The following is a 13,449-nucleotide window of genomic DNA, read 5'->3' on the forward strand; positions in this document are numbered from 1 at the left end:
TGTGATCCATGTTCTATTTCAAGTCGGTTTCTTTCTATTCTTGTCCTGTTGACTCCATCCTTCTCACTTGTGTAATATTTACCCTTGCTATTTCTTTTGTTCTTTTTCTTGTGTCTTAAGATTTAGGGTATGGGAGCAGGTGGAATATGGAGTTGAAGCACGAGGTCAGCAATGATTGCATTGAATGGCGGAGCAGGCTAGAAGCGCAATATGGTCCGCTGCTGATCCTATTTCTTGTGTTCCTGGTGCCCAGGTGACCATCCCCTTGACACTTCCTTGTGCCCATGTCATGATTCTCTCTGCTTACGGTGCCCAGGTGATCATTGCAACCATCCCTGTTGTCCAGGTCACCACTTCCTAACCCCTATCCCCAGTGCTAAGGTGACCATCACCGCCCGCCCATCACCCCTTGCCTGCTGTCAAGTGACCTTGTTTCCACCTTTGCCCTGTGGTGCCCCAGGTATGCATTCTCCCACCGTCTGACCTGATAGTCAGGTCACTATGCCCCCACCCCTGATGCTTAGATGCCCATCGCCACCCACCCGCTGGTTCCCAGGTGACCACAGCCCTAACTCTCTGGTGCCCGGACGATCACCACAGGCGGTGCTGCAGATGTTGCCGTGGAAACCAAAGTCGGTCAGATGGCGCGGAAGTGACGCGGCCAACGTTGCCGGAAGTTTGTCGCTGTGGGGCTCCTCTATTTCCGGTCATGAAGTTCCGCGGGAAGATTGTGGATGTCGGATGTTTAAATCATTTCACCCGTAAGTTAGCCCGAGGAGGCCTGCAGAGTGAGGCGGGGTCGCCAGTGCATGGCTTGTTCCCTCTTCAGGATCCTGTTCTCTGAGCTGCAGTTACTTTTCGCCCAATATTAACTAAAGTTCTGTTATCGTTTTCGGTCTCTTGACCATTAGCTCTTTGACTCGGTCAGTTTGCAACCAATCCATCTGCAGCTTCACCAATTGCAGTTTCACACCTTGTTCACTATCTGGACAATTTTCACCTCTATTCTTTTCCTCTACCTCACCATTAGTGTCGCTGCTGAAATTCTCATTCATACTTTTTCATGTCTGCTCGATTTTCCCAACTCATCCTTAAGGTCTTCACGACCTCTCAATCACCATAAATCCACCCCCTGCACTTACCCTTTGCTAAGCCCTCATCACCCATAACTTTTCAACAGCTATGGCTTCCCATTCACTGGTTTAAAAACTGTTCCTGTATTTAATTCCTTCATATGGTTTCTCCAACATTTCAAACTTTTCCTCTTGTATTTCCTGCCGGTTGTATACCCCATCCATCTCACTTTTGTTGGTGCCTTTCAAGCATCTCTGAATCCCCTTGTGCTGGAATGTCACTGTGCTGCCCTAAACTGAATACAGAACAGACTTCTGAAGCTGAATGACCTGCTATTTTGACATGTTCTAATGCTATAATATGATAAAGGGCAACACAAACAATGATTTTTTGCACAGAACAATCTGCCTTTTAAGGGGGTGTAAAAGATGCTATGATATTTGGAATAAGAGCAGCCCCATTACTCAGCTCAGTATTTTTCCATTCACTAATATCATAAAAAATGGAGATTACTTATTACATTGTTGTTCATAGGACTTTGTCATGTGGATATTGGCTGCCACATTTCCTGTGTTAGAACGGTGACAAAAGTGCTCACTGGCTTTCAAATGCTGAGGACATGTACGGTGCTTTTTAAACGCTAATCTGTATTCTCTTACATTGCAAATTTCCCAAAGATGTGGAATCACGAAAGAGTCTCTTTGCACTCGAAATTTGCCGAGATGTTACCTGGGCTGGAGTGCTTTAGTTATGAAGAGAGGCTAGTTAGGCCGGGTTGTTTTCCTTAGAGCAGCGAAGGTTTTGGGGGGGTGGGGGCTCGATTAAGTGTACCCAATTATGAGGGACATTGATGGAACAGATAGGAAGAAACCTCTCCCTTTTGGAGAAGGATCTATAAACAGCAACAGAGATTAAGGTGAGGAGCAGGAGATTTAGCAAAGATTTGAGAAAAACCTTTTTCAACCAGAACATGGTAGGAATCTGGAACTCTGCCTGTAAAGGTGGTGGAGGCGACAACTCTCACAACATTTAAGAAGCATTTAGATGAGCACTCAAAATGTCGCAGTAAACAAGGCTATGGACCAAGTGCTGGAATGTAATGGAAGTGCTGGACCAGTTAGCTGTCGTGAAAAGTGCACATATTGACATCAGATGATGACAGAATCAAGCTGAGCTATATAATCTACTATTTTTCAAAATTGAAGAATTGAAATGATCTGATTCAGATTTTTGGAGTAACAAATTGCTATTTCCTTGGGAAAATTCATGTGTTCCAAGGTGAAAATTAGTTAGAGTTATCAAGAGTAGACTGTGGAACCTTTTTTTTTGAATCATTTGATTGTTTTACATTTTCAGGTGTTGTGAACACTATCTCTAAACTGACAAAGTCATGTATTCTAAGGCCTTACCAACGACAGACTGTACTTTATCCTTTCCGACAAAGTGGCACGTGAGGTGTTGCAATGTGGTGTCAGTTATTTCAGGTAAATACCATTAATAAACACAATTTTGCCTTATGTTTAAGTGTGTGGTCCCTTCTTTGTGTCGTGTGTGATTATAATTTATTAATTTAGATTAATTTGGGTGGGAGGTTCAGGAGCTGGGTGCAGATCTTTGGGCGCACGAGGTAGGAGACAAGCTAGCTTGCAAGTCAGCAGGAATAGAGAAGGCAATGGAATGCTGACCTTTATTTCAGAGGGAAGGAGTATAAAATAGGGGAAGTTTGCTAAAACTATACATGCACTAGTTATACCACATCTGGAATACTGTGACTAGTTTTGGTTCCCAGTTTTCAGGAAAGATATACCATCATTGGAGGCAGTCCGGAGAAGGTTCACTCGGTTTATCACGCGTATGGAAGGATTTTCTTATGAGAAGAGGATGAGTTGGTTGGGCAAGTACTCATTGGAGTTTAGAAGAATGAGAGGTGACCTTATTTAGACCTTTAGGATTCGCAGGGGGCTTAATAAGTTTGATGCTGGGATGTAGTCTCCCCTTATGTGAGAGTCTAGGACTAGAGGGCATAATGTCAGACTAAGGGGTTGCCCATTTAAGACAGAAATAGGAGGAATTTCTCTCTGAAGGTCATGAATCTGTGGAATCCTTCACCACAGAGGGCAGTAGACGCTGCGTTGTTAAGTATGTTACTTTTTCTGAGTTACAAAGCCAGGGCTCAAGAGTGTGGTCAGGGGCGAACCCCTAATTCAGCTCCTTGCCTGCTCCAACAACAATTCAAAATTGAACCCAATTGCAAATGAAAGTTGCTTATTGTCACGAATAGGCTTCAATGAAGGTTACTGTGAAAAGCCCCTAGTCGCCACATTCCGGCGCCTGTCTGGGGAGGCTGGTACGGGAATCGAACCGTGCTGCTTGGTCTGCTTTAAAAGCCAACGATTTAGCTCAGTGAGCTAAACCAGCCCTTCATAGACCACAAAGGAGACATACCAGATCTGAGCCAAAAGGCTCACTTGATCTTGATCTTGGCAAGGTTGAAATGCAGGTGTTTAATCAGTAAGAGAATCAATGTATTGGGAAGAGGGCAAAAAGTGGAATTGACAATTATCATATGAGACAAGTCATGTTATCATTGAATGGCAGAGCAGACTTGATGGCTGAAGAGTCTATTCTGCTCCTACATCTTATTGGTCTTATAGTGCCATCTGGAATGCAGGATTTGCTTCCTTTTCCTTCCTTCTCTGCCATTGTGCTGTCTCAAGTGATCAACCATTTTAAACAATTGATGGTAAGCCCCTTCTGGCCATCAATGTCAATGCTGCTGTGCTTCAAGGAGAGTTTTGTAGTATATAGCGTTTTCCATGTCCTTGCTTTGAAAACTGGCCCTTTTGAGAGTTAAGAAACCAGGATCTGGCAAGAGAGAGATGCTTTTCGGTCACTTGGACACCATGTCCTGTACATCAAAGTTGATTTTCCAGGAGTTTTGCCTGAATGTTTGTGGACTTGATTTCAGGAAGGACACGAACACTTGTTCGATGGTCCTACCATTGAATCCGGAGGGTATGTTGGAGGCATTGTTGGTGAAATTTCTTTAGTGATCTTATGTCACTGATATGCAAGCCATGTGTCAGTGCTGTACAGGAGTGTGATGTTGACAGTGGCTCTGAACACAAGGACTCCTGTTGACTTGTGAAGGGGTTTTGTTGTTAAACACTTGTTGCCGTAGTTTGTCGAAGGCCGAGCTGGTGCTGCTGATCTGGTTTTGGACTCCTCATCAATGGTGGCCTTTTGAGAGAGTGAAGGAACGGTTTCAAGACCTGTGTTTAGAGTCGTCTTCCCCGTGGCTCAACTCAGTACAGAGAGCAACAGACACATTAACAATCTGGATAAGACGGTTTTATTTTCTCAAGCTTGAGTTGTGTACACGGAGATGAGATCTGGATGTTTGCCAAGATCTATCTACTAAACACTGATAACACATCAATTATACAATTTCCAAAAATCAATAGCCTACCCAGTTGGACTCGATCCAGTCCCTGAAGCTGTCATGTTTAAACTTTATCCAATAAAATTGCAATCAATCCATGATTGAGTCCCGTCCTGTTAGCTGTGTTTACAAAAGGCCTGGTGTCAATTTTAGCATCCTGCGCACCCATTGTGAGGGACAGGATGGCAGAACTGGCATCCTCTTTACTCCATGGATTGTTTCAGAAGGACAGGATATCAAAAGTAGCTTCCTTTTTGCTTCATAGATTGTTCCAGAGGATGTCGGAGGCGACTGATAAAAACATATTTACTAGTAATTTGCTGATCATACGTCTTCTGTATCTCAAAAACATAGGCAAGTCAGCCAACCCAAATCCCATCATACATTGTGGCCACTGCTATGTCCTAAAATACAGGTTTAATGGTTAATAATGCTTACCCAGTACATTTTCTGTAATGAATCTCAATCCTTAATAAATTAACTAATGTAAAACTGTTCTAGTGGCATCCTAGCTATTCAGTTTTAAGAAATTTCACTGCTGGACCTGCCTTTCAAGAGGTGGCTGCCAAGGTATGGGAACTGTTCAACATATTCTAGACTGTCCCCTTTAACATATTTAGGAGGCAAAATATTTGACTGACCAAGTCTGGGTTGGTATATGAGTTTTGTTTTGCCAACATTTAAGGATAGGCCAAGTCTCGTGTGCAAAAGTAAAGAGATCGAGAGTGGTTTGCAAATGTGCGGCAGACTGGGCAACGACACTGCCGTCTTCAACAAACTGTAGTTCACGTCTACTTAGGGTGGTCAGGCAACTAAGAGAGCAGAGTTTTTCATCTAGGTGGGATTTATCATTCACACCAGAGGATAGTTGAACTTTGAGGTAAATAGCCATGGTTAGTTAGATTTTCAATAGTCTGGGGCTATCACACAGCCTTACTTAGCACCGGTCTGGATTTTGAACAGCAGTTTCAGATCTCACACAGGACAGTTGCAGGTCAACATTGCAAATATTCATAGAATCCTTCAGTGCAGAAGGAGGCTATTCGGGCCTATCGAATCTTCGCCTACTCTTTGAAAGATCACCTTATCTAGGCCTGTCCTGTTGCGTTGATATGCCTGTAAGCAGTATTATAGATGGCTAATGGTGTGACCTCCAACCAGCAGGTGGTGGTACAGACCCACCATTCAGTCTCGAGACAGTGGTCATGTGGCAAGGCACTCGGATATAAGTGGGGGCAGATCTGGTGATCAAGGGATAATTATAAGATGTACAAGAGGATGATCGTGCCTCGGGGTAGTTCAGGGGAGTACAAAGAAACTCCATGATAGCTTGCTCTGTAACAGATCGTTATCTTACCACGTGTGATTTAATAAGGATCCTGGTTTGGACAAGTCACAAGACATTTGGTAGATTCCTTGCTGGACATCGAACACCAAACACAACATGGCACCAGAGTGCTGAAGATTTGAAGATAAAGGCTGCAGTGACAAAGTAAAAATTCGGCAGAAGGACCAACCTGGTGAACTGTGACCATTGGTGACTCGGCATAATAGAAGGATGGTGTGAGAGCTGGACGGGTTAAAGAGACCCCACCAGCTGCAGTTCATGGCTAACGTAGAAAAAAAATTAAGCAGCAATTCCGATTCCACCTTTTAGCCCTAGGACTGCAGGCACAGTCTAAGGACAGGCTTCTTGCGTTGCTGCTTGCGGCAGCAGGTCCTCAAGCATCAGAATGATATAATACCTTCACCTGTGGCACCGAAGAACAGAACAAGAGCTGCGATGAAGCAGCAAAGACTTTGATTGGTATTGCTCTATGAAAAACATGAAGCAGGTGAACGTGACATAGATTGTACACGTACCAGAACAAAGGACTTCAATCAAAAAGCCATATTCAGATATGTCTTGTGAATGAGGTGACTGCACAGCAAAACAGCGCACTCAGCTTGAAACATTTTGTTAGCATCACAGGATGGCGCCACTGCCATTAGTGCAGTGACGCACGGAATGAAGAAGCGTGGTCTCAGTGCGGGCTGCCATTTTAAATGGCCGACAGGAGCCCTCATCTTGTGCCTGAAATGTGGCTGTCGACACGGCCCACGGCAATGTCTGGCTTTTGAAAGAGTTTATTTCAAGTGCGGCCATGCTGGTCATTTTGTGAAAGTGGTTGGTGCGTCCTACAGGGAACCAAAGTAGATCACTCAACCAGACTGGGTCAAGAAAAGCAGTTAATGAGATGACACTTGATGAATTGTTCTTCGTGGATTCAGTCTCAACCAAAGACACGGTGAGTCCAACAATGCGTGATGCAGACGTTCTGATGACTGATTGGAACGGCAGTTACAGCCCTGCTGATACCAGTGAAAGCAGATGTACCATTGCAGTGATGTTAAACGATACGATGGTACAGTGCAAACTTGACATGGGAGTGAAGTTTGTGTGATCTGCAAGGTTTGTGGGTGACGCCGAAATGCGTGTTCCAGCCAAGAATGCTGGCTGACTACAGTGGAAATGAGTTTGAGACTGTGGGGGAATGTGTCCTAGAAGCATGGGTGCACAATAAAAGGCATATCGTACCGCTCTCCACTGTGAACATGAAATGTGAGTCCATTCTAGGAGGAGATGCATGTGAGGCCCTGAACTTAATTGAGCGACTGTGTGTCCCAGAAGACAGCTGGCTAACTGAATACTGTAGATCCCTACAAGATATCAGAGTGCTTTGATTTGATGAGAATTCAGAAGAAATCCAGACAGAGTACGACAAAGAGACGGAAGAGCCAAAGAGCATTCCGCAATTCTGGTTAACAGTCTTCAAGAACGTGCATGTGCTCAGTGGCATGATGCAGGAGCATGACGAGCCCGTATTAAAGCATCTGCAAGGTGTGAATGTTAAATCGACAGAGCACGGGAAGCTGTGGAGCTTCACTCAGGAGTTTAAGTTTGAGCCCAATGAGTATTTCACAAACAAGGTGATCAGGAAAGTATATCAGATGAATTCGCGGCCGCTTGAATCATTCTTCGATGAACCAGAAATCATAGGGTGCCGGATCGACTAGAGAGAGGGCAAAAATGTAACGTTGGAAACAATTAAAATCAAAATGAAGCACAAGGTTCGAAGCACTGGCAGAACAGTTACGAATATTGTACCAAATGACATCATTCTTTAATTCACGGCGTAGAAAGTTAAGCAAAAGTTTGGCAGCCAAGCTCAAGGTTGAATTTGAACTTGCCGGCCTCCTTTGTGAACATATAATTCCCTGTGCAATGTTGTAATTTACAGGAGAAATCATTGCAGACAATGCTGAATCGATGATGAGTACAACGGATATATGTTTGAAGACTTCGAAGGTGATGCCGAGATGTGAAAGGTGAGACAGATGAAGACTAGTATGAACTGCTTGTAGGTCTTTCTCCGCAGGAGCAAGGACGGGCTCAATAAATAGTCTCAAGAAGCGCTACTCCGGTCGTTTTGGAAGGAATGACGAGGTGGTCACGGTAGCTCCAACCACATTGGACACTGAGAAGGGCCGGAGCTCTGAGATGGTGCACTCCAAACTAAAAACTAACATTGAAGTTGCTGACACCATGGAGGACCCGCCACTGGACAAGTTGGAAACAAACATCATGCCAATCTTGGAGAAGCTTGCCCCAGAGGTACTTGGTGAATCATTTCCGGCCTCTGAATTGATTCCTGTGGTCGACTCCCTGATCTGTGAGGACACTGAGGATGAGTGAGAAGAAATTGATGATGCATACGATGATAGCAACTCTGATGTTGAACAGATTGACGATTCGAGAGTGAAACAGTGGAGATTCTCGAGGACACTGAAGATAAATGGGAAGAATCGATGATGACTATGATGATAGCAACTCTGATATTGAAGTGATTGACAACTTCGAGAGTAAAAACAGCGTAGGAGCTGATGACAATCTCGCTATGCAGCTCAATAGATCATTCATACATTGTCGAACTAGGCTATGATGACCCCAACGCCAGAGAGTATCTCTTGTGAAGAGGAGCCATTGAGCGATGTTCAGCAGACCAAGAAGGGGTGGTACCTAGTGCTGTAGATCTAACCTCCAAGCAGGCACCAGAAAATTCTCCAACATCCTGTTGAGGCTGCAGAAGTGGGCGTAGTCACACAGCCCAATGATGATACGTCGGCGCTTCAGGATTCACCTGAGATTCCGCTGACCTCCGGGCACAGGGTGCAGACTAGTACCAAACCAGAGGCTGCCAAGCCTCAACGCAAACACAATAGAATTCGTAAACCCATCGTCAAAACAAGAAGAAGAAAGAGGAAAGACTGGAAGAGCTGGCTCACCCCACCGACAAAAGTAAACAAGGAAGATAAGATCATTACTGACAATCCAGAGACAAAAAAAACAGCAGACACATAGAGAAGCAGCAAACAGTGTTGTGGCAAGAAGTGAACAAAGAAAGAAGCTGGTGATGCATGCGTGGCAATCACAGATGGAGGCTTTCCAAGGCACAGAGTAAAGAGGAAACAAAGTAAGAGGCCAGCACGTAAACCAATCTTCGAAAAGGCTGGCAAAAGCCTAAATGATCGCATGAATGATTCCGTGAGGGAGGCACTGACCTGGCATATCATGTTTATGGACACGCTAGTTAAACCTGTTCACATTATTAAACATATCACAATGTATAAAGTTAAAATAGTAATAATGGTTATAAACAAACAATGTTTTCTGATGAAGGGGAGATGTGGGGATATGCCTATAAGCAATATTGTAGATAGTTGGTGGTGCGACCTCCAACCAGCAGGTCTTGGTACAGATCCACCAGGTGGTCTCGAGACAGCAGTGGTAATGTGACAAGGCACTCAGATATAAGTGGGGGCAGATCAGGGGATGGCTATAAGGTGTACAAGAGGACAGTCGTGCCTAGGGGTTGTTCCAGGGAATACAAAGAAATTCCATGATAGCTCTGCAACAGATCGTTATCTTGCCACGTGTGATGTAATAAAGATCCTCGTTTGGACAAGTCACAAGTCCTTTGGTACATTCCTTGTGAGACCAAATACGACACCTGTAACCCCACCTAACCGACACATCTTTGGACACTATGGGGCAATTTAGCATGGCCAATCTACCTAACCTGTACATCTTTGTACTATGGGAAGAAACTCAAACACCAGTGGAAAACACACGCAGACACGGGGAGAACGTGCAAACTCCGCACAGTCACCCAGGGCTGGAATTGAACCCGGGTCTCTGGCGCTGTTAGGCAGCAGTGCTAATCAATGTGCCACCATGATTATGAAGCAGTTGAAGGATTGTGATGCAGTTACTTGGACATTCAAATTTCTGGAGTCTAGTTCACAAAGCCTTGCGATTTACTGAGTCAAATGCCGGGTCCGGCCTGTACAGCTCCTTATAATAATCCATAAGCTCCTCATTATCTCCCCAGGCTCCGACAACACAATCCCTGTCCCGGTCAATATCTTCAATATTTCCCTGGTCGCTGTCTGCTTCTGCAGCTGATGCGCTAACATTTGACTCGCATTATTCCTGTATTCCTGCTGCACCCCTCTTGCCCTACGTAGCTGTCCTACCGCCCCCCCAACCCCCCTTTTTTCAGCCTATCAAATTGCCCCTATAATTCTTTCCTCCTCGTCAATCCCTCTGTGGTGGGCACCCTCAAGTACTCCCTATCTACCTCCACTACCCTGTTCATTAGCCGTTCATATTCCTCCTTTTCCTATCCGCATGAGCCTTGAACGAGATAATCATCCTTCAGACCACCACTTTAAGCGCTTCCCAAAAAGTGGCTGCCGCCGCCTCCAATGGGAGGTCGGATTTAAAGGTTATCTAGCAAATTTCAGACAAAGATTTTTCCGTCACTCGGCAGGCGAACACCTATAGGGTTATTTGTGTCAGAGTAGCTTTACCGTGGGTCAGTTTCAAAGATCGTTTCTAAATGCTTTTAAACTTGTTTGCATACTCTTTGGTAAGTCCAGCATTTCAAACCGGTGCTACACATTCAACGGTGGGCCTTGCATAACTATAACCAGGGTGAATAGATCAGTTGAGATTAGTTGTTTCGATTTATTGTCACATGTACCCAGGAGTAGTGAAAAGTATTGTTCTGCGTACAGTCCAGGCAGATCGTTCCATGCATGAAACACATAGGACATACAATAAATACACAATGTAAATACATAGACATTGGGTGAAGCATATGGAGTATAGTGCTAACAACATTATAGAAAATGCATAGAGGGATCAGTTCAATCCAGAAGAGGGTCATTCAGGAGCCTGCTAACAGCAGGGAAGAAGCTGATTTTGAGTCTCTTAGTGCATATTCTCAGACTTTTGTATCTTCTGCCCATTGGAAGAGGTTGGAAGAGAGAATAACCCAGGTGAAGGGGGTCAATGCATGGGAGTCTGATGTAGGAGTCTTTGTTGTCAAGATGCTCCAGGAATTAGTGTACCGCCAGGGCGATGGTGTCTGCTGTGGATCGGTTGTGGCGGTATGTAAATTGCTGTGGAGCAAGGCGTTCTGGAAGTATGGAGTGATGTGTCTCATGACCAACCTCTCAAAACACTTCATAATGATCGATGTCAAGGCCACCGGATGGTAGTCGTTGAGGCACATTGCCTGGTTCTTCTTTGGCACCAGTTCTGATGATGGTTGTGATGCTTGAGAAGATGTAGCATGGGTAGTCTTCCTTTTGCTCTGTTAAGCAATCCCTTATCCCTCCAGTTTCTGTGTGAGTTCACAAACAATGGCCTGTTGCTAACATGGCTTTGAGACAGGACTTCCGGTGGCGGCGATGACGTAGGAAGCCTCACATTTGGGAGCTCCCGTTTTGAACGGACTTTTCGGCTCTTTTTAGAGCCCAAAATGGAAATTTTTCGACGTCTCCCGGTGGGAGAAGGTGTGCTGATTGACTTTCCCCGCAGTCCATGACTCGCACTCGGAGTGGAAAGGGGGAGAAAACGGCAGCAGCTCCCAAGAAAAACGGGGGAAGGAATCCAAGATGGCGGCCGGCGGAGCTCCAGAGGAGTGGAGGCTGTGGGCCCTGGAGCAACAAGCTGCTCTCCTGCGCTGTTTTGCAGATTTCAAGCCTGAGGTACTGAGCTCTCTGCAGGAAACGAACAGAAGGCTCTCGGAGATTCAGACGACCCAGGGTGCTGCCATCAAGGAGTTGCAGACGCAGGCCACTGAACGAGAAGAGGAGGCCGGGATCCTCGTGAGTAAGGTGGAGGGGCACGAGGCACTCCACAAGAAGTGGCAGGAACGCTTCGAGGAGCTTGATCACCGCATGAGGCGGAAAAATCTGTGGATCTTGGGCCATGCGGAGGGGCTGAGGGGTCGGACCTGACAACCTACGTGGCTACGATGCTGAACTTGCTAGTGGGGGCCGGGTCTTTCCATCTGCCCTTGGAGCTGGAGGGAGCACACAGAGTACTGGCCAGGAGGCCTAAGGAGAATGAACCCCCATGTGCGGTGCTGGTGAGGTTCCACCGGTTCAGTGATCGGGAGTGTGCTGCGCTGGGCCAAGAAGGTGAAGAGCAGCAATTGGGAGAATGGGGTAGTACGGATCTACCAGGATTGGAGTGCGGAGGTGGCTAAGCGGCGGTCCGGATTTAATCGGATGAAAGGTGCTTTACAGGAAAAAGATAAAGTTCGGAACGTTGCAGCCCGCGCGCCTGTGGGTAACTTATTCGGACCGGCATTATTATTTCTATTCCCCGGAGGAGGCATGGGCCTTCGTGCGGACGGAGAAACTGGACTTGAACTAGGGGTTGGGGGTTGCGGGGTCGGTTGTAATACTTCATTGCTAGATTCTGCTGCTGCTGTGTTCTCTTTTTTTTTGTACTTTTGCAATTTTGATATGGTTATTTATGGGGGTGTTGTTCTGTTATGTTTTTTTGCTGTGGGGCATTGTTTGAGTTTTGTATCTTGCGGGGAGGGTTGAGGGGGTTTGTCGTATTCTATGTCGGGTTGGGGGTATGGAGTGGGGCTGGTATTTGGGAGCTGCGTCAGAAGGGTGTGGTGGGGCAGTGCGAAAGCGCGGGCTTTCCTCTGGTTTCCCGCGCTGAGGGGCTGGGGGGTGTAGACTATGACGGGGAGAGGCGGGGCCTTAACTGGTTCTTCCCCGCGCTGGAGCGGTGCCTGGAGGAGGGATAGGATGGGGGATGATCCCACTTTGGGAGGGGTCGGGTTATTAGCGGGAGTTTCCGGGGTCAGCAGAAGTTAGCTGACCCACGGAAGTACAATGGAGGACCGTTCGCGGCTAGGAGGGTTCCTAGCCTGGGGGGGGAAGGGGGGAAGGGGGGGGAGGGGGGGGGGTGGAAGGGGAATACCGGGTTGCTGCTGGTAGGGTCAGGAAGGAGCTGGTGGGGGCTGGGGGGACAGAGGTGAGGTGTTGTCGCTGTGGGGACTGGGTCGGGCAGGGGGTGCTGGCCTGGGGCGGGCAGTCGACGGGCTATGGCTAGTCGACAGGGGGGGGGGGGGGGGGGGCGGGACGGGACGCCCTCTGATTCGGTTGGTCACCTGGAATGCGAAAGGATTGAGTGGGCCGGTGAAGTGGTCGAGGTTACTTGCTCATCTGAAGGGGCTAAAGGCAGATGTGGCAATGCTTCAGGAGACCCACCTGAAGGTGGCGGACCAGATCCGTCTGAGGAAGGGATGGGTGGGGCAGGTTTTCCACTCTGGGTTGGATGTGAAGAACCGGGGAGTGGCGATTCTGGTGTGGAAAAATGTGTCGTTTGAGGCATCAGAGGTGGTGGCGGATAAGAGGGGTAGGTATGTTATGGTTAGGGGCAGGCTACAGGGAGAGAAGGTGGCACTTGCTAGTGTGTATGCCCCAAATTGGGACGATGCGGGCTTTATGAGGCGTATGTTGGGACGGGTCCCGGATCTGGAGGCGGGAGGTCTGATCATGGGGGGGGACTTCAATAT

At 46.8% G+C, this 13,449-nt stretch overlaps 1 protein-coding gene across 1 annotated transcript in view; it reads left to right on the forward strand.

Annotated features, from left to right (window-relative positions):
• Positions 1-694: 694 nt before the first annotated feature.
• Positions 695-13,449, forward strand: part of hus1 (HUS1 checkpoint clamp component) — a 62,629-nt gene continuing 49,874 nt past the window's right edge. Inside the window, 4 exon segments of the mRNA XM_038797761.1 lie at positions 695-761; positions 2,431-2,477; positions 2,479-2,524; positions 2,527-2,558. Of these exon segments, the coding sequence (XP_038653689.1) occupies positions 710-761; positions 2,431-2,477; positions 2,479-2,524; positions 2,527-2,558 (177 nt within the window). The 5' untranslated portion in view covers positions 695-709.

The sequence above is a fragment of the Scyliorhinus canicula genome, chromosome 5, assembly GCF_902713615.1.
Source record: "Scyliorhinus canicula chromosome 5, sScyCan1.1, whole genome shotgun sequence".
Lineage (NCBI taxonomy): Eukaryota > Metazoa > Chordata > Chondrichthyes > Carcharhiniformes > Scyliorhinidae > Scyliorhinus > Scyliorhinus canicula.